Source organism: Pygocentrus nattereri, chromosome 18 (genome assembly GCF_015220715.1).
Source record: "Pygocentrus nattereri isolate fPygNat1 chromosome 18, fPygNat1.pri, whole genome shotgun sequence".
In the NCBI taxonomy this organism is placed as follows: domain Eukaryota; kingdom Metazoa; phylum Chordata; class Actinopteri; order Characiformes; family Serrasalmidae; genus Pygocentrus; species Pygocentrus nattereri.
The window spans coordinates 19,355,668-19,374,865 of NC_051228.1; the positions used below are offsets into that span (position 1 = coordinate 19,355,668).

Below are 19,198 nucleotides of genomic sequence, written 5' to 3' on the forward strand. Positions count from 1 at the left end.
AGCTCAGTAACACTGAGATTAATCACTGATCATCACATTGATTTATCAGTCTACTCAGGCTTTAGCAGAGCTCAGTAACACTGAGATTAATCACTGATCATCACATTGATTTATCAGTCTACTCAGGCTTTAGCAGAGCTATCTTTTGACAACTACTTTTAATAATGGTATATATTTTTACATCCAGTGTGTAATGTTTGAAAAGTATTCTCCTAAAAATGTAAAAAAATAACTTTACTGTCCTCACAAAATGTAAGTCTACTGAATACAAACACTTAATTCTGTATTCCATATACATATTCCAAAGTCCAGAATACTGTTACAGACACCACCAGCAACCAACATAAACTTTTAACGGTTTCTTTAATTTTTTAACAGAGATCGCTATGCTAACGCACTTGGTCCATGTTTATAGGTAACAGTGAGTCACATAGAGTCAAAAAACATATATAAAGTCTACTAGGACATCTCCACACAGGCTGAGGCAAGTGTGATGATTCAAACATGCAGTTAGCATCATGCTAACTGGTGTGCATAAGTTTCCATTACTTGTTAGCTACATTAGTATGGTAGCTCCAGTATGAAAAGTGACGACGTGACCTCAGGCACCGAACAGTCTTGGCTGACTGAATACATGGTGGGTTAGAGGGGAAACTGGCTAAATTACATTTAGCTGGGTTTTTTTTTGAGCATCTGTCAAGGGTCCGTTGACAATATGGAGTTGTTTTTAATGCTGTTTTTCCAGTCTAGCCCCATTTTAGCAAGACAGCTGGGCAAATTGACTCTGGCTGGCTGCTGCACCATGGACAGTGTAAGGATTTAGTGACCGCATGTTTTGGCTGAGAAATGAACTCTGTCTCTCTTCAGTTTCCTTACAGACCCGTCTTTGTTATGCAGACTGGAGAGCAGTTTGGGTCATTAGATAATCAAATAAGAGGACTGAGCAGAGTTGAGCATGAATTGAGGAGGACTGGCATAACATGTAACTGCAAATGTACATTCAGTTCCATTTCAGCCAAATTAACCCTTGCAAATCAGCTCTCTCTCTTTCTGTTATTCTGCATCTAAACTGTGGACCTCAGTTCACCTTTTATTAGACAGTCAAACTCAGTACATACTTTTAATAATCATTTGAAACCTCCTCACTGTAGCTTTTCATTATATATTGACTCTACTGCTGCTTTTTAAGGTTTATTACACACTATGGCTTATTATTCAGTAAATACAGGGACTTCAGATCAAACTGGTTGAGCTATTCTTAGGTTATAGAAGCATGTAATAAAACTTGGGCCCTCTGGTGGGCCCTGGCCATTAAAGGAATTCATTGAATCTGTTATTGCTTCAGGTTTAAATTAATACTCAACTCTCATTTATCGCCTATAGTGCTGTTCATAAACAGTAAAAAAATGTACTTTTCCATTTTCTTCTATTACTGTTAAACTTTATCATCTGTCTGTAAAGCGCTATGAGCTATCACTGGTATGAAAATTGCTATATAAACTTACTGAAGGAACAGTCATAACTCGGGAAATGTTTATTCTATCTTTTAACCGGATAGATGGTATGAGATAAGACCCATTGAGGATTATTATGGTGTAATGTTGTGTGCATTGAGAAGAAAATGTCTGAGTTATGGCAAGTTAAACACAGAAAATCTTGAAATAAGCAGATTCTGATTTTGAGAAATTTACATGGGAGTGAATGGGGCAGTTCTGTGCCTAGTGCCAAACAAATGCTCATAACTCTAAAGCTAATTGATAAAATGATGAGATATTTTGAGATTTCAGAAAGGACAAGTTTCTCTACCATTTAAAACTAAAACTTTCAAAGTGATAGTTTAAGGATTTTAAAGCAGATTCCCTGTGTGACAACTGTGTCTGTGAGACTGAGTGGCCTGCTGAGACCTCATCGATGTCAGTTATCAAGTTCTCAACATTCCGCCATTCATTCTTATGGGAGGTTTTTCATTTTTAAACTTCATTTTATTAAAAACTACAAATCCGATCGACTCAAAAAATACATAGCACAAGTCACAACGCCGAGACCCTCAAAACACAGTTTGAATGGAGTCTGTACATTAAGCAGTTCGGGCTGTATTAATCGCAGGAAAGTGTGGAAGAAGAAGAAGGATGAGAAGTATGAGAGATAACAATAGAGTGCTTTTTCAAGCACTCTAATAAAGACATTCTAATTATCTTGAATATCAAGTGATTTTTTCAAACTGCAGTACTTCACAGAAGGCCATCTTTGATTTATTTAATTTCCAGTCAAAACAGCTATTAAGTACAAGCTGTTAATTGTTCAGCATCAGGAAAAAAAAACAACTAAATCTAATATCAGCTGTCTGAGTGTTCAGAGAGTCACTCATTACCTTTATTACAGCTTCCATTCTTTTCAGGAGACTCACTTTCAGTTTCTCACAGAAATCTGAAGACACACGTCCGCAGTTCAGTCTTAGAAGCTGGTTGATCATTTTCTGATGTGAACAAACACGTTCAGTGATGCTGAGGTCTGGACTCTGGGCTGGTCAGTCCATTGTTCAGCTTCTTTGTTTGATGTGTCTGCCTCCTTTTCTCAGTCAGGTTTCCTGATAGCTACACATCCTTTCAGACCCATTGCACTGAGTTGTTTTCTCACAGTGGAAGGATGGACAGACACTCCTGTGGATGTTTTCAGATCTGAAGCAGCTTGATTTTCTCCTCTCTCTCAAAGATGAAAGCGTTAAGTGCTGTTTATCTGATGGGGACAGTTTTGGTGTCTACCAGGTCTTACAGGTGGTTATTAGGAGTCCCATTTTCTCTTTCGCTTTTAATCAGTTTTTGAACTCCAGTTTTGGTAATTTGACTGGAAGTTATATAAATGAAGGGTGGTCTCTAACTTTTACACAGTACTGTATGTAAATGTGTCAGGGCAGATGTAGATGAGTGAAAGCAACTATGAGCAGTTTTTCTCTTTTGGGCAGTTGAGCTGTTTCACTCATGACACACTCTGACTCTAATGCATGTGTGTGAAGTTTCCAGAGGCGAGGACAAGGAGGAATCGGTCATTTCCTGAGACTATGAGTATGTTTGTGACATTTGAGTGGAACCCTCGCCCTGCTGTGCATGTGTGAGTTGTGGAAGTGGGGGCAGAGACATGTCTCAGCTGTGTGTGTGTGTGTGTGTGTGTGTTATAGAGCAGCTGGTCTTGTTTCTGTCCATGTTGGTCAACACGTGTATCCGCATCAGAGGATTTCCTGACTGCAGCATCTCGGTCTGCTGCACGTCAGACTTATAAATACAGACAGTGCCACTAAAACTGGAACCCCATCAAATTTTCCACTGATATCATAAACCTGGGTGATAAAATTATGATCAGGGCTGCCTATAAATCCATTTGCTTTGACCCCATACATTATTTATGCTTGTTTTATTAGAGCATTCCATTTTGTTACTACTGAAACTTCACCAAATGTTTCAGCAGTGACTGTTTCGGTAGTGACAATTTTGGTGACACTATTTTGAGCCGTCGTTTTTTAGATTAAATAAACACTCAGACTCTCAGTAACATCAACAACATATCAGTGTCTGTGTTTAAATACAAAGATTTTGGCATAAGCTGGACACCCGTCCCACCGCTGCCTTATAAAGTTCGAAGCATAAACTTCATCTCCTCTACAGACTAGTTTCTGCTCCTGCCATGTGGACCGTGATAAACTTTCACTATGACACAAACACACATGCACAGACCATACTTAAACTTTCCGATTGGGAATGTAATCAGATCCGGGGTTTACACAGCTACAGTGGACCAAAAAATTATTTAGTCAGCCACTGATTGTGCACTGAAGTTCTCCTACTTAGAAAGATATCATCATAGGTACATCATAGGTACACTTCAACTATGAGAGACAAAAAAAAAAAAATCCAGGAAATCACTTTGTAGGATTTTTAAAGAATTTATTTGTAAATTATGGTGGAAAATAAGTATTTGGGGCAATAACAAAAGTTCAACTCAATACTTTGTAACATAATCTTTGTTGGCAATGACAGAGGTCAAACGTTTCCTGCAAGTCTTAACCAGGTTTGCACACTGGCACACTGTAGCTGGTATTTTGGCCCATTCCTCCTGCAGATCTCCTAGAGCAGTGATGTTTTGGGGCTGTCGCTGGGCAACACGGACTTTCAACTCCCTCCACAAATTTTCTATGGGGTCGAGGTCTGGAGACTGGCTAGGCCACTCCAGGACCTTGAAATGCTTTTTACGGAGCCACTCCTTCGTTGCCCGAGGGGTGTGTTTGGGATTGTTGTCATGCTGGAAGACCCAGCCACGTTCCATCTTCAATGCTCTCATTGATGGAAGGAGGTTTTGGGCTAAAATATCACAATACATGGCCCCGTTCATTCTTCCCTTAACACGAATCAGTCGTCCTGTCCCCTTTGCAGAAAAACAGCCCCAAAGCCTGATGTTTCCACCCCCGTGCTTCACAGTAGGTATGGTGTTCTTGGGATGCAACTCAGCATTCTTCTTCCTCCAAAAACGATGAGTTGAGTTTTTACCAAAGAGTTCTATTTTGATTTCATCTGACCACATGATATTCTCCCAATCCCCTTCTAGATCATCCATATGCTCTCTGGCAAACTTCAGATGGGCCTGGACATGTACTGGCTTAAGCAGGGGGACACGCCTGGCACTGCAGGATTTGAGTCCCTCTTGGCGTGGTGTGTTACTGAGGATAGCCTTTGTTACTTTGGTCCCAGCTCTCTGCAGGTCATTCATCAGGTCCCTCCGTGTAGTTCTAGGATTTTTGTTCACCGTTCTCATGATCATTTTGACCCCACAGGATGAGATTGTGCATGGGGCCCAGATCGAGGGAGATTATCAGTGGTCTTGTATGGCTTCCATTTTCTTACAGTTGCTCCCACAGTTGATTTATTCACACCAACCTGCTTGCCTTTTGTAGATTCACTCTTCCCAGCCTGGTGCAGGTCTGCAATTTTCTTTCTGGTGTCCTATGACAGCTCTTTGGTCTTGAGCATGTTTAAGTTTGGAGTCTGACTGTTTGAGGCTGTGGACAGGTGTCTATTATACAGATAATGAGGTCAAACAGGTGCCATTAATACAGGTAACGATGAAAGACAGAAGAGCATCTTATAGAAGAAGTTACAGGTCTGTGAGAGCCAGAAATCTTGCTTGTTTGTGGGTGACCAAATACTTATTTTCCACCATAATTTACAAATAAATTCTTTAAAAATCCTACAATGTGATTTCCTGGATTTTTTTCCTCATATTGTCTCTCATAGTTGAAGTGCACCTATGATGAAAATTACAGACCTCTCTCATCTTTCTAAGTAGGAGCCACTTGCACAATCAGTGGCTGACTAAATACTTTTTTTGCCCCATTGTATTATTCTTCTATTTAATGGATTTATGTACAGGATTACCCACCTCGTTCAATTACTTTGAAACTGTATTCTGAACGGCCTCAATCGGACTAGCCTATTCTGATTTAGGGGTTTACATGGACGAATTTTATTCCAATTAAGCTATAAGTTGGATTATTAGCGCATTATCAGGCTGCATGTAAACGTGGCTAGCAGCAGTGAATACTTCACAAGCTGTTACAGACACACTGACACAATTCTGTTACTGGAGCTTAACTGGATTAGGGTTTTGGATAAGGTTAAGATAGGGCCAGAGTGAGGGTTAGAATTAGGTTTTGGGTTGATGTTAATGTAGGGATTAGGGCCAGGGCTAGAGTTTAGGATAAGGTTTTGGGTTGAGGTTAAGGTGAGGGTTAGGATTAGGGCCAGGGTGAGGGTTAGAATTAGGTTTTGGGTTGATGTTAAGGTTAAGGGTAGGATTAGGGCCAGGGTGTGGTTTAAAATTAGGTTTTGGGTTGATGTCAAGGTTAGGGTTAGGATGCATGCTTGATGCATGCTTAAATGGCTCTCTGCATGGTAAAATGGTTCTTCAGCACCACAAAGCTTCTGCTCTTGCTACAATGTCAAATTTGTAACAATAAAATAACCCTTAGAACCATTTAAAAAAAAGGTTTACACATCCTCCATCAATCTGAAAATGTTTTCATCATGCAAAGAACCTTTTAAGCGTGCAAAGTTCTTTGAGTGTTCTTGGTTCTACACAGAACCACTTTTCACTAAAGCGCCCTTGAAGAAGCATTTTTTAAGAGCGTAGATTTAAACCCCATGAATTTGAGGAGAGGTGGGGATGCAAGCAAGCCAAAAGATTTTGTTCAGGAGGCCAGAAATGTCTCTGTGCAGACAAAACTATGACATTTATCAATATCAATATCATACTCAATGGTGGGGTGTAGTTTCGCCAGTCGGGGGGCAGGTTGTTACTCCAGTCTAATGCTGCCTTGCCCTTCTCACACAGTGTCACTGATGCTGAGTTCCACTTTTCCACATCATCCCTGCTGCTTTTCTGCATGTTTTCGATTAGATGAGTGTTCCTCAAATCATAAACTTAATTGTTTACAAAAACATTATTTATAAAAGTGATGCTACAGAAAATGAGGCCAGGAAAGTCCCATCAGAGGCCAGCAAACACTAGAGATGCTACAAGAGAGATGTTATTTATTATTGAGGCATTTACAAATGTTCTGTGAAGCTGCACTATGTATTTTTGTTAAAACTGTCATTAATGAGTGAGGAGAACAAAACCAGGATAAAATACGATGAGTGGGCAATGCTGTGAGTCACCCTGTAAAGACTGAAATAATCCAGTCAGAGGTGTCGGGTTGGGGGTTTTTAACACTTTACAAAGCTTGGGCAGAAGTTTGCTGAGATGGAGGAAGTCCTTCCTTCCCACCCTGTCCTTTCGCAAGAAACAGCAATCATTGAAGAGTGGGAGGAGATGGGATGGTGGGGGGAAGCAATGTTTTCGTCACAGGAAACTGAAGGGAGAGGGGACAATATTTAGGGAGTAGAATTTTGGGCATTCCCCTAAACTTCATAACCCCATTTAAGATCTTAAATGACCAGGGCCAAAAGTTTTATTACACTCTTCTATAATATAAGAAAAGCTCAGCCAGTTTGCACTGAAGCCCCTCCAGGTACTGAGTAATAAGGCCTAGTCTGTAATATGCTTGACATTTTAAAGGGTTAATAAAAATTTACAGTATCAGGGTTATTTTTTTATGCCAATTTCTGTAACAGTAATTAATGACATTTCTCTATTTACTCTTGATTATCGTTACATTTAGTATTATTGAGGTACTTCGTTACAATATTCATAGCAATCATTTTTCTCCCCATATCACTCAGCTCTGAAACTAAGCCACTGTGGAAACACATCTCTGATGTTCTTCAAGACAAGAGTGAGCGAAAGAGAGTGAGAGAGAGCAAGAGAGGCTAAAAGTGTCAGGAGAAGCTTCACAATTTATTCATGTGACCTTTTTGTGGCCAAATATATCTTGCTGCTGTAATTTTCCTCTCTGACTCTCAACAGTACAAATCTAGAACTGAAGATCTCACCTGTTTTTGATTATTCACGTTAAATTATGTGTGATTACATGCTCATTTAACTTGTTTGTGAGACATCTCTCAACAAGTGCTAATTAGTGAAAATAACAAAAAAAAACACTGCTAATTCATTTATTTGTTTCTTACTTTTTCACCATTTCTTGGCCAGTTTTTCTCTTTGATTATCTCCCTATTTTACTTTTTTATGGTGGACATTCAGAATGAAAGACCAGCTCAGTTTGAAATGTTCATAATCTATAATGTATGACTAAATCTGTGAAATTCATTTGCAAAAAGATCTGAAGCTGATGGAATGACGCCCGTTTGCATTCATTCATTTATAGCCTTCCTTTGATGTTGAGCTATTGTTAATTTGATGTACTATTTAAAGTTTCATCATTAAGTAAACAGTTATGCAATAAATGTACATTTGACTCCCATTCTATACTGAATAAGTGCTTTTGTGTTTACGTTCCAAAAATGACAAAAAATGTAAAAGGATGTTTTTCTTTCTGCAAAACAAGACTGCACACACCATTTACATGCACCCCAATACTACAATCAGTTATCTGATTACTAAGGCGGTCGTGTAAACAACATACTCAAATTTCTTAGATCAAATTAAAGCCGTTATCGGATTTCTGGAAATCTCATAAAGAGGCTGGATTTGGGCTCAGTAATTGGATTTCTCAGTGCATGCATACCCTTACTCTCATTTCTTTCATTTCTCTCAGTTTGCACATGTATGAAAACAGAGCGCTGTCCCAAAAACAGCAAGCAGTGTTTTACACAGCACCCGCAAGGCACAACACTTTGGATGCTGAAACCAACAACATGCTAGATGAAATGAAGGATTTAAATATTCTTCATGTTCTAGATGTTCATATTTTCCACTAAAGTGACTTAATGTTTAAAAAAAAGCCGCACATGATGTTTGAGTTTTATGCTACTTTTACGTCGCCTCTTATTCTGTGAGTTTATTGGCTGGTTGTGAAGCATTGATCCGATTACTGCCTGATGCAAGTAGACCTGGAGTTTTCTTATTATCTGGTTACTCAAATGCATGAAAACACATTGAACCAGTTACAGACACAATCTGCAGTTATTCGATTATTAAGCGCATATAAACTTGATCAATAACTTATCAACAAATTCAAATTTTGACATTATATCGGCTCTTCTACTTAGAAACCTGTGGTGTGAATTGAAAGCTTAGAATTTGCACTTTTCAGTTTCTCCACTTGTTTCAATGAGCTAAGAGTCAGAAATTATTCATATAAAACTACACCAAGCTTCTGAAATGACTTTAGTAATTAGAAATCACTGAGATTTCTAAGATTTAACAGTTTAATGCACCCATGTTAAAGTTTAGAAAACATATCCTTTATTTCTGTCATAATATCTACTGTAAAAGGTGCTCCACAGATAAAACGGAAGTGAACTGACCCTCTATGAAGTCAGCAGGACTGTAGACCTTGCTGGCGGTCCTGTCTCTGCTCAGGTTTGGTGTGTTGAGGGTCTGCAGGGCGCTCTCCAGCACTTCGTTGATTTCATCCCGCCGGTCCTTCCTCACCGGTTTCTCCTCTGGGTGCCGTGTCAGCCCCATCTCCAGCTGGTACACACGCTGCAGCGTGAAACTCTCAAACGGCACCACAGAATACTCGCTTGGCAGCCGCACACCTGAGTGAACCTCTGCCCGGGACAGCTGACTGCGCAGGAACTCCTTCAAGTAAAAGTGTCAAAGCATTGATCAAGTAACAGTTTATACATTGTTTTATGAGAAACAACTGTAAAACACATGTGCAAACAAATAATAACAGTTACTTTAAAAAGCATCAATGACACACATTTAAGATATTTTCTGTTACTCATTCCAGGATTAGCATCAAAGGCTCGAAGTCTAGCCATTCACTCACAACAGCACATAGCAGCGGAACAGTTCACAGAGTTAGCTGGTGCTAGATACTTTCAGTGTTTAAATTTTGAAGAGTAATAAAGACTATGACATATGTATTAGAAGGAACAGGCAGCTGGTCTTCTCAAAAATGTTTAAATCAGAAAAATCATAGATAAAATTTCAAGCAAACCTTCATTTTGGTGCCCCAAGCTTGTGTTTACCAGGCTTGAGACGATCACCATGAATTGCTGGTAAATTCCATTATGATGTGCTGTCACAGCTTTAAGATGCATGCAAGTAACTGTATTTGTTTTGAAATCTGTTTTATTTTAATGTGTACCGTTATTCTATGCTCTGGGTTAGTCCTTATATGACTTTGGAATATTCTGAAGTAGCCTGAGGTAGAACTTTTTTGCACATGTTGTCATGCTCGTTATTGTTATTTCACAGAATGGCTTCCCTTACCAAATATAAAATAGGACTAACAACATATGTACATCAGTTATTAAAAATCTAAATGCATAGCAACAGCAACAGTAGCCTTTTGATTATATTACATATTTAGGATTGTAACAAGAAGTGATTTATAGGCTATAAAAACATATTTTATTAATTTAAAAGCAAAAACTAACAAAACATAGTAAGAGCAAGCAAATCATACCAAGAACTACCAAACTACATCAAGAACCACCAAATCATATTAAGAACTACCAAACCGTACCATGAACTATCAAACCATACCATGATCTACCAAACCACAGCAAGAAATACCAAACCATACCAAGAACCACAAAAACATACAAAGAACTACCAAACCATACCATGAACTATCAAGCCATACCCCAAATTACCAAACCACATGAAGAAGGACCAAATCATACCAACAACTATCAAACCATATCAAGACCTACCAAACCATACCAAGAATGAACAAACCATTCCAAAAACTACCAAACCATACCAAGAACTACCAAACCACACCAAGAAGGACCAAAATCATACCAAGAACTATCAAACCATACCAAAAATGAACAAACCATTCCAAAAACTACCAAACCATTTCAAAACTACCAATAATCCATACCGAGAACTACCAAAATACTGTATATCAAGAATGAGCAAACCATTCCATAAACTACCAAACCATACCAAGAACTTCCAAATCAAACACAATTAAATACAATCAAATACAATGTAACTACACCAGCTCTAAACTATTAACCTTGGCCCAAAAACTTCAGCTAGACATCAAAACAAAATTACTTGAAAAATCCTATCCAATCAGCATTCATGACCTTAAGCCCAGGAACATACTTGTTCCAAAAACCTAGACTGTTGATTGGCTCTCTACATTCCATGTCATATGCATGTCATAAATGCTGTTAATTATTAACAATTAAAGTATTTGTAGATAAACTACAGGGGGCAATTAAATAAAACTCAGTACACATATTTCCCAATTATGAATTAATTAAAAGGGCTATGAGGTCGAGTTTACCTGCAGGTCAGTGTGGCTTCTCTCCTCAATCGCCGCTGCGCCCGCCTGTCTCTCTCCTCCTTTCTCTGGAGACTCCTTTTCTCCCTTTATTGGCTCCCCACGCTCCTGCAGGGCCTCCTTCAACTGGGCAATCTGTTTCTTCAGGCTGGAGATGTGCTGTCGGTGCTGCTCCTCGCGCTCCTGCAGGAGGGCCTGGTAATTCTCCCGTCCACCCGATGGGCCCTGGGGGGCGCCGCTGAGCACACCATGACCTCCAGGTGACCCTGCAGGGCCCGTCCTGGGCAACTGGGGGCCAGTCAGCGAGTCATCAGTGTGAGGGCTGCAGGTAATGACATAGAGGAGAGAGAGCGAGCAGCACACAAGCACCAAAACTGCACCCACACGAGACAAACACGACACAAGACCTCTGCGCAACATCGCTACCAAAACGCTGCTGCAGTGACAGCAAATAAATTCAGTGACAGCAAATAAATTCTGTCAATAAAAAAGGCCAACATGAATTGTCAATGCAGTAGGTATACTTAAAAAGGGCCAATCATGAATACATGACGATAAATCAGTCAGTCAATGTCAAATATGTAAAAACATATAAATAAGCCTTCTGTAAGTCTCTATGAAGTTCATACAGTCCATTTCAACAAACTGCAATATGATAGTTAGTAGGGATGTGATTAATTAACGTTTAAATTCATTAAAGTCAGTGACATCAACAACGGAAATAAGGGCAATGCGGATTTTTTATTTATTTACTTCAACTCTTGAACTGCCATCTTATTGTTCGGTTCTTAACCTGAATATTAAGATTTATTACTTAGTATAACAATGCTAGCTACTATACATTATTTGGTATAAATTGCATATCTGGATCTGTTGATAAGTCCTTAAAGTTTCAAGGGTTAAAAACTACTCTATAATGTTCATATAAACCATTCAGTCATTCTGACAGACTGGAATACACGACAGGAAGTGTAGGGGGCGATATGGCTTATATTGTTTAATTTAAAAAAACACTCTGTAATGTTCATATGATCCACACAGTCCTTCTGACAGACTATAATACACTACAGGAAATGTAGGGGGCGATATGGCTTGCATTATTTTCTTGCACCATAAAAGAAAACCTGGAATGTTCAAAGTTTTGCAGCATCTGTGGATCAGGGATGATATTTTGTTGCTGCACCAAGGACATAATTCTTAGTTGTAGCCCTGGATTACTGCAATCTATTGCTCAGGAACAGCTAATCAGAAAACAGCGCACAGATCAGCCAGTTTTGGCTGTCTTTGCTGAAGCTATTTAGCCTTTGATACGAGACAGGATGGGTGAGAGTTTTGTCTGGGGGAGCTAGACTATCACGTTCCCTTTTTTAAAGGACACAAAGGAACATTTGTTCGAAATCAGCCTGTCTGTCCTTGTTTCACCCTCTTTACACAACTTCTCTTTTAACTCGTGTTAAGAGTGTGTAGAGCAGCTAACAAACTGTTTGGAGTAAATACAAGGTATTAAACAGAGGACGAAATTAATAAAATATTAACCCTCCAAATTGCAGGCTTATTATTCCCTGCTATAAATGTACAAATACTTGAGTTCACCATTTTTACCCATAACATGCTCTGAAAATCTACTTTCCTCTCTCTCTTTATGTCTTCTTAATGTCTCTCACCCTCACAATCCTGTTAGAGATGCTGTGTTATTATTGCTGCTCTCTCTCTGTCTCTCTCTCTCTTTCTCCAGCAGTGACTCAGACATGACTGAAATGACTACAATGCTCAAGTCCGCTCTGCCATAGTGTTAGAATCTCCCAGGAGTATGTTTTCATGCTGTTGGACTGTGCGATGATGACACATTTTGTCCAGAAAGACAAAAAACAAATTCCTCAGTGAATAATCCTCGTCCCTGGGTCCATATGCTGCTCCTTAGAGCTTCAAGTAGAAGACTCATTCATGTAGTCTCATAAAACATGAAGTCTCGCCATCACATATCTGTGAAGGTTCATGTTTTGCACCCACGTGCCATCAGAATGGATGCCGTCTCGTGTTTATTTTTTCCTCAGTTCGTAACCATACCCGATCCGACATGTTCTCCAAACGTCTTGCATATTTCATATCCCACCGACTGTCTCATCCACAAATATTCGCCTGTATGGAAAAGCACAAAGGAAGATAACATTTATAAACCAGTTCTATGAACACACTGGGCTGATTTTGCCAGTGGGGAACCACACACACACACACACACACACACACACACACACACACACACACACACACACACACACACACACACACACACACAACGTTCTGAGCCGCTTCTCCCTTAGGGTCGTGGAGTGGGGAACCAACTGAACTTAATTATACCAGCAAATCCAAAAGGAAAAATGTCAGGGCATCTGTCTGTGAGCTGAAACTCAAGAGAACGTGGGTCATGAAGCAAGACAGTCACTCTGACCTTAATCCTATAGAAATGTTGTGGAAGACAGCAGTTCCTGAGAGGAAACCCACCAACATAACACAGTTGATGCTGTTTTGTATGGAAGAATGGGATAAAATTCCACCAAACTGATGTGCAGGACTAAGCAGTTACTGGACATTTTCAGTTGCAATTATTGCTGCATAAGGGGTCACCACCAGATGCTTAAAGCAATGGTTCACATACTTTTGCCACTCACAACTATGTTATATTGGATCACTTTCCTCAAGAAATAAATGACCAGGTCTCATATTTTGTTGAATTTTGAAGATTAAGTCCCACAACAGGGAAATTTCACCTCCGCATTCTAACCCATCCGTGCAGTGAAACACCACATACACTAGTGAGGGCACACACTAGGGGGGGCAGTCAGTACACTTGCCCAGAGCAGTACGCAGCCCTATCCACAATGCCTGAGGAGCAGTTGGGGGTTAGGTGCCTTGCACAAGGGCACCTCAGTCACATCCTGTTGCCTCAGGGGGTCAAATGTGTGACCATCCGGCTAAGACAGGCCTAAAGCTTTAGAATCTAGAAACAAACCCTTACGCGCTGTATATTGAGAGCAGTTAATCCTGGGTTTGAGTGTTTGTTTAATAATACAATTAATTTCTTTATTCTTTATGCTGAATCTCACACTGTGTCCTTTATCCGCAAAGGAACATTTAACTATTGGTATAAATAGAATATTATAGCTAAGTGATGGTTAAATTACAGTCAAGCTAGAAAGCTAAAGGTTCATGTTTTGCATCCACATGCCATCAGAACAGATTCCTCATTTTTTCCTCAAGCAGCAGTTTGTAACCATACATGATCTGATAGTGTCTCCAAACATTCTGGATATTATATATTCCAGCATATGTCTCAACCACAAATGTATAAGAGCTGCAGAAGCATTTCACTAACTTGCGAGAAGCGAGAAAGCGGGCACTTTGAAGTTCTGGTTTACAAGGCACTTGTGCATTTGCCAGTTTTCACCAAGTAACTCCTCAATTATCCAGTAGGCCTCTGAAGTCATGAATCATTCTGTAGTCAGTGTCAAGCCAATAGTAAGAGTTTAAGCTGGTTTTCTACATGAGAAAAATGAATGCTGTTTTAAAAACTGCTGCTATCTTACCATGTTGTAAACAAATGCTTCAAAACCAATATTTTTTGCCATAATTACATTTTATTTCTGATCAAGTTTGTTAAAGAGTTGAAATCTGAATACTATCACATGCAAGCTAACATTTGTACTGTACACTAAAGGCCAGTCTGACCTACAGCAGTCATTTTCAGACGTAACTAATGCAGATGGAAAACAGCTATACAGGACTGTGGGTGGAAACGGAACAAGATGTTTAGGTTGCAGGCACAAGAAGGACAAACAGTACAGATTTTCTGTGGGAGAAGGCAGGAGTGGGATGAAATCATTACCACACAGATCTCTAATGCACTGAAGTGATGCAAGATTGACCTCACCAAAGCTGCAGGAGAGGTCAATAACAGGGGTCGGCAACATGCATGTGCTGCATGCAGCGGTTTTACTGCCCCATTGCGGCTCCACATAATTAGATTTTTAGGGTAAAATTATCCTCTTTTTCAGTAAAATAAAGCTCTGCTGATTGTTCTAACACAATTTTCACAACAAATGGTCTTAAACGATGGAATTAATGTAGAACTGCTAATTCACCCTTTAACCCTGAAGGTTTGCACACAGACTGCTGGTCAGACAGCAACGCAGAAAACAATCTCGCCTAGCTAGTAGCTAACAAAATGGTAAAGAGAAAGATTTAAGATGAACATCAATCATTTGGAGATAAATTGACTTGTATTTACAAGCACTGTACCTGAAACGTTTACTCTGCAACAAGAATCTGTGAAACACTAAAAAGTTGCGAGGCTAAAGTCAGTTTCTCGTTCACAGTTGAGTGACATTTTACAAGAAACTATTCTACTTTAGGGGAACAGTTTCCTGTCGGAGGTGTGAGAAAAGTTGCTATGGCTGAGCTAAAGTTTAAAGTAGTGCAAAGTAAGTCTGCGTTTTCATTTAGCTTATATTTCTTTAGCCTATAGTAATATATTAGTATACACAGAGACATATTTACAGCCAAGATGGTAAAATGGACACAATGTTTGTTTTTTCCTTTCTACAAGCTTTCACACTGGCTGTTTACTAAATCACTCCTTCAGTTTTAAAATATCAGTCAAGATTTGTCTGAAGTAGCAAATCAGGGCTCAAATCAGGCTAAAAATCGTACAGTGTACGTCTGGCTTTAATCCATGTTCCCATAAAGTTCAAACTGCCTATACATCACCCAAATAGGTCAGTGAAGACCTATAAATAGGTCACTAAAGGCCATCCGAATGCTAATCAATAAGGAAATAGTGCTGCTTTAAACATGCATTATTAAAAATGTCAGCCTGACATTATCAGCCTACATTAGCCTCATTAACCGAACCTAAACCAAAGGCTTAAACTGAAATTTAAATAAATATAAAGGTCTAATATGTTAGAAGCAGCAAAGGGCACAGGGTTCGTGTGTGTGTGTGTGTGTGTGTGTTCTCAGTCTGAAAACACACTGCGCTTGTTCTACACTGACCTGAATGTCTGGCGTGCAGCCGCACTGAGCCAAGCAAAGCATTCAACTCAACAGTGAGCGAGTGAGAAAGTGAGAGCGCAGTGTTAAAGCAGGGGATTATGGGAAAACCGAATGAAGTGGCACAGTGTGAGCTAAGCACACATGAGGCATTCACACATACACACACACACCTACCTTGTATCTAGTTGGGATGTGAATTTAGGTAAATTGTTTTGACTGATAAACGACCATCATTAGTCTGTGATTTAGTGTTAACTGACAAATCTAAAATCAAAGATGTGAAAACATCAAACACAAAAGCACTGCGTTTTATGTGGATATTTCCAGCAAATTAGCTCAGAGTTACAGTGTTTTCACATATAGTTCGTTTTAAAAGAACCAAACCAAGTTCTGTTAAAGTGAACCTAGAAGGGAACCCACTGCAAATGGCCTCAGTTCTTTTTGTGTTCACACTATAAGTGAACTCTAAAGAGGACTCCGTTTTCTTTCTGGTCCTTTGAGAGCTGAGACCACTTCTTGTTCGGACCACAGCTCCATTAGACCCCTTTCACAGCACTCACGGTGCACAGCGCTCGCCAAGTGGGCAGCGTTTTCTGATAAATCCGACCTATCAGGTGACGAGAAGAACCACCAGACCGCCTGCCGCTCTCCTATTGGCTGCACTGAAACGATTGGCCTTAGTGCATCGTGCAAAATTGGAAAAATGGCCCCACAGGCCTGCCGAGGTGGGCTCCGTTTTCGGCTGCGGTTTTCACTGAAGCTCCATTCGGCGAAGTTTCATTCGTTCAGCGTTCAGTGTGAAAGCAGCTCGAGCCTTTAACACAGTAAAATCACGCGAGCTCTCGCGTCTTATCACTTTACTGTCAGCGCTGCTGTCTGTCTCAGATCTCAGACAAACTTTATCCTGAGTAGAACCTCATAAATGACCCCTGGTCTGTTTTACCTGTTCAAGTGTGGCTGTGTGTATGGCGAGCCTCAAGGACTTCACCATAAAGCAAAGCTAAAGCGGATTGGGGCCGTTTAGTTTTCACAATGCACAAATTAATCGAACCACAAAACAAACCGAACTGAGACCACCTCGAGAGTGGTCAACCTTCGGTTTGTTTTTGAGGCCGTTCAGAGGGGTCTGAGTTTGTTTTACGTGCTCACATATGCAAAAGAAACCATGACTTCAAACGCTGAAATGGCGTGTAGAGTTGAAAACACTGACTAGGACTTGAAACTGAAAAAAAAGAAAAAGAAAATAGCAAAAATAAAGCAAAAAAATACTCGTAATACTATAGCACTGTGGCCAAGTTCATACAGTGGTTTTCCAGGACAGGTCCCACTCCGAACAGGCCTCACCAGAGTCGACCAAAGAAGTTGAGTCCACGTGTTCAGCGTCATATCCAGAGGTTGGCTTCAAAAAATAGACGCATGAGTGCTGCCAGCATTGCTGCAGAGGTTGAAGAAGAGGGAGGTCAGCCTGTAAGTGCTCAGACCATATGCTGCACAATGCATCAACTCGGTCTGTGTGGGCGTCTTCCCAGAAGGAAGCCTCTTCTGAAGCTGATGCACGAGAAATCCCGAAAACAGTTTGTTGAAGACAAGCAGTCCAAGAACATGGATTATCGGAACCATGTCCCGTGGTCTGACGACATCAAGATAAACTTGCTTAGCTCAGATGATGTCCAGCATGTGTGGTGATGCCTTGGTGAGGAGTACCAAGACAACTGTTTCTTGCCTACGGTCAAGCATGTTGGTGGTAGCATCATGGTCTGGAGCTGCATGAGTGCTGCCGGTACTGGGGAGCTGCAGTTCAATGAGGGAAACATGAATTCCAAAATGTACTGTGACATTCCTAAGCAGAGCATGATCCCCTCCCTTTGGAAACTGTGCCGCATGGCAGTTTTCCAACTCGACAATGACCCAAAACACACCTCCACGATGACAACTGCCATGCTCAAGGTAAAAGTGATGGACTGGCCAAGTATGTCTCCAGACCTAAACCCAATTTAGCACCTGTGGGGCATCCTCAAGCAGAAGGAGGAGGAGCGCAAGGTATCTAACATTCACCAGCTCAGTGATGTCATCATGGAGAAGTGAAAGAGGATTCCAGTAGCAACCTGTGAAGCTCTGGTGAATTTCTTGCTTCAGAGGCTTAAGACAAATCTATACTGCTATACAAGCTGTACACTGTCTACTTTAAGTTATATCCAAGTTTCATTTCTACAGTGCTGTCCCATGAAAAAATATAATAAACCATTTGCAGAAATGTGAGGTGTGTACTCACTTTTGTGAGATAATGTATATATATATATATATATATATATATATATATATATGTGTGTGTGTGTGTGTGTGTGTGTGTGTGTGTGTGTGTGTGTGTGTGTGTGTGTGTGTGTGTGTGTGTGTGAAGTCATTTTTTGGCCACACAAGTGAGTACACCTCACAGTGAACATTTCTTTTGGTCCATTCCTCATGAAATTTACACGCAAATATAAAGGGCAACAGCCGTTTTCAATTTATGTAAAAACATGAAAAATAAAAATGGGGATCCAAGGTTTTCTTTGACTGCAGCGATATACACATAACCATAGCTCTGCTAAGGTGCAAAAAATATGGTATGGGCATTACACTCCTATACATACACCAATCAGGCTGAACATTATGACCACCTCCTTGATTCTGCTGGAGTTTTTAAACACTGAGAGCTCTGTTGACAGCTGTGTCTGATCCACTCAGACCAATGCATCACACACTACCACACCACCATCACGTCAGTGTTACTGCAGTGATCCACCGCCCAAATAGTACCTGCTCTGTGAGGGTCCACTGTAACTGTAGCACTACAAAGTGCACCTATATAATAAGTGGAGCTGGTCAAATGGACAATGAGTGTAGAAACAAGGAGGTGGTCATACTGTTATGCCTGATCAGTGTATATGTAAGTTATAGTTACTGTTACAGTTTGCATTACAGTTATTTTGAGCAGAACTAAAAAAAACACTAGCCAGTACCTGACTAGCAAACACAGCTGTAAACAGCTGAACACAGCTATACACACATACAATAATATTACATTAAAACACAAAACATTTATTTAACTATAGAAAATATGTGTTTCAGTTATGACAATTCTTAATGCTCTACAGTGGTTTTCAGGCTTTTGGACACATTTACTTCAAAATAATTCAATTTAACTGCTCACCATGTGGCCATGAAGAGATACAGCCCCACGTCCTGCTCTAAAATGCCAGGAAGCTTTCACACCTACCTTGCTTGGTTGGAACCTTCAGGCTTTTTTGAACT

At 40.1% G+C, this 19,198-nt stretch overlaps 1 protein-coding gene across 1 annotated transcript in view; it reads right to left on the bottom strand.

Moving 5' to 3' along the window:
* csgalnact1a (chondroitin sulfate N-acetylgalactosaminyltransferase 1a) overlaps positions 1-19,198 on the bottom strand; it is a 73,927-nt gene that overhangs the window by 32,854 nt on the left and 21,875 nt on the right. The window contains exons 2-3 of the mRNA XM_017711251.2: positions 10,862-12,997; positions 8,913-9,189 (exon numbers count right to left, since the gene is read on the bottom strand). Of these exons, the coding sequence (XP_017566740.1) occupies positions 8,913-9,189; positions 10,862-11,278 (694 nt within the window). The 5' untranslated portion in view covers positions 11,279-12,997. The remainder of the gene's footprint in view (positions 1-8,912; positions 9,190-10,861; positions 12,998-19,198) is intronic.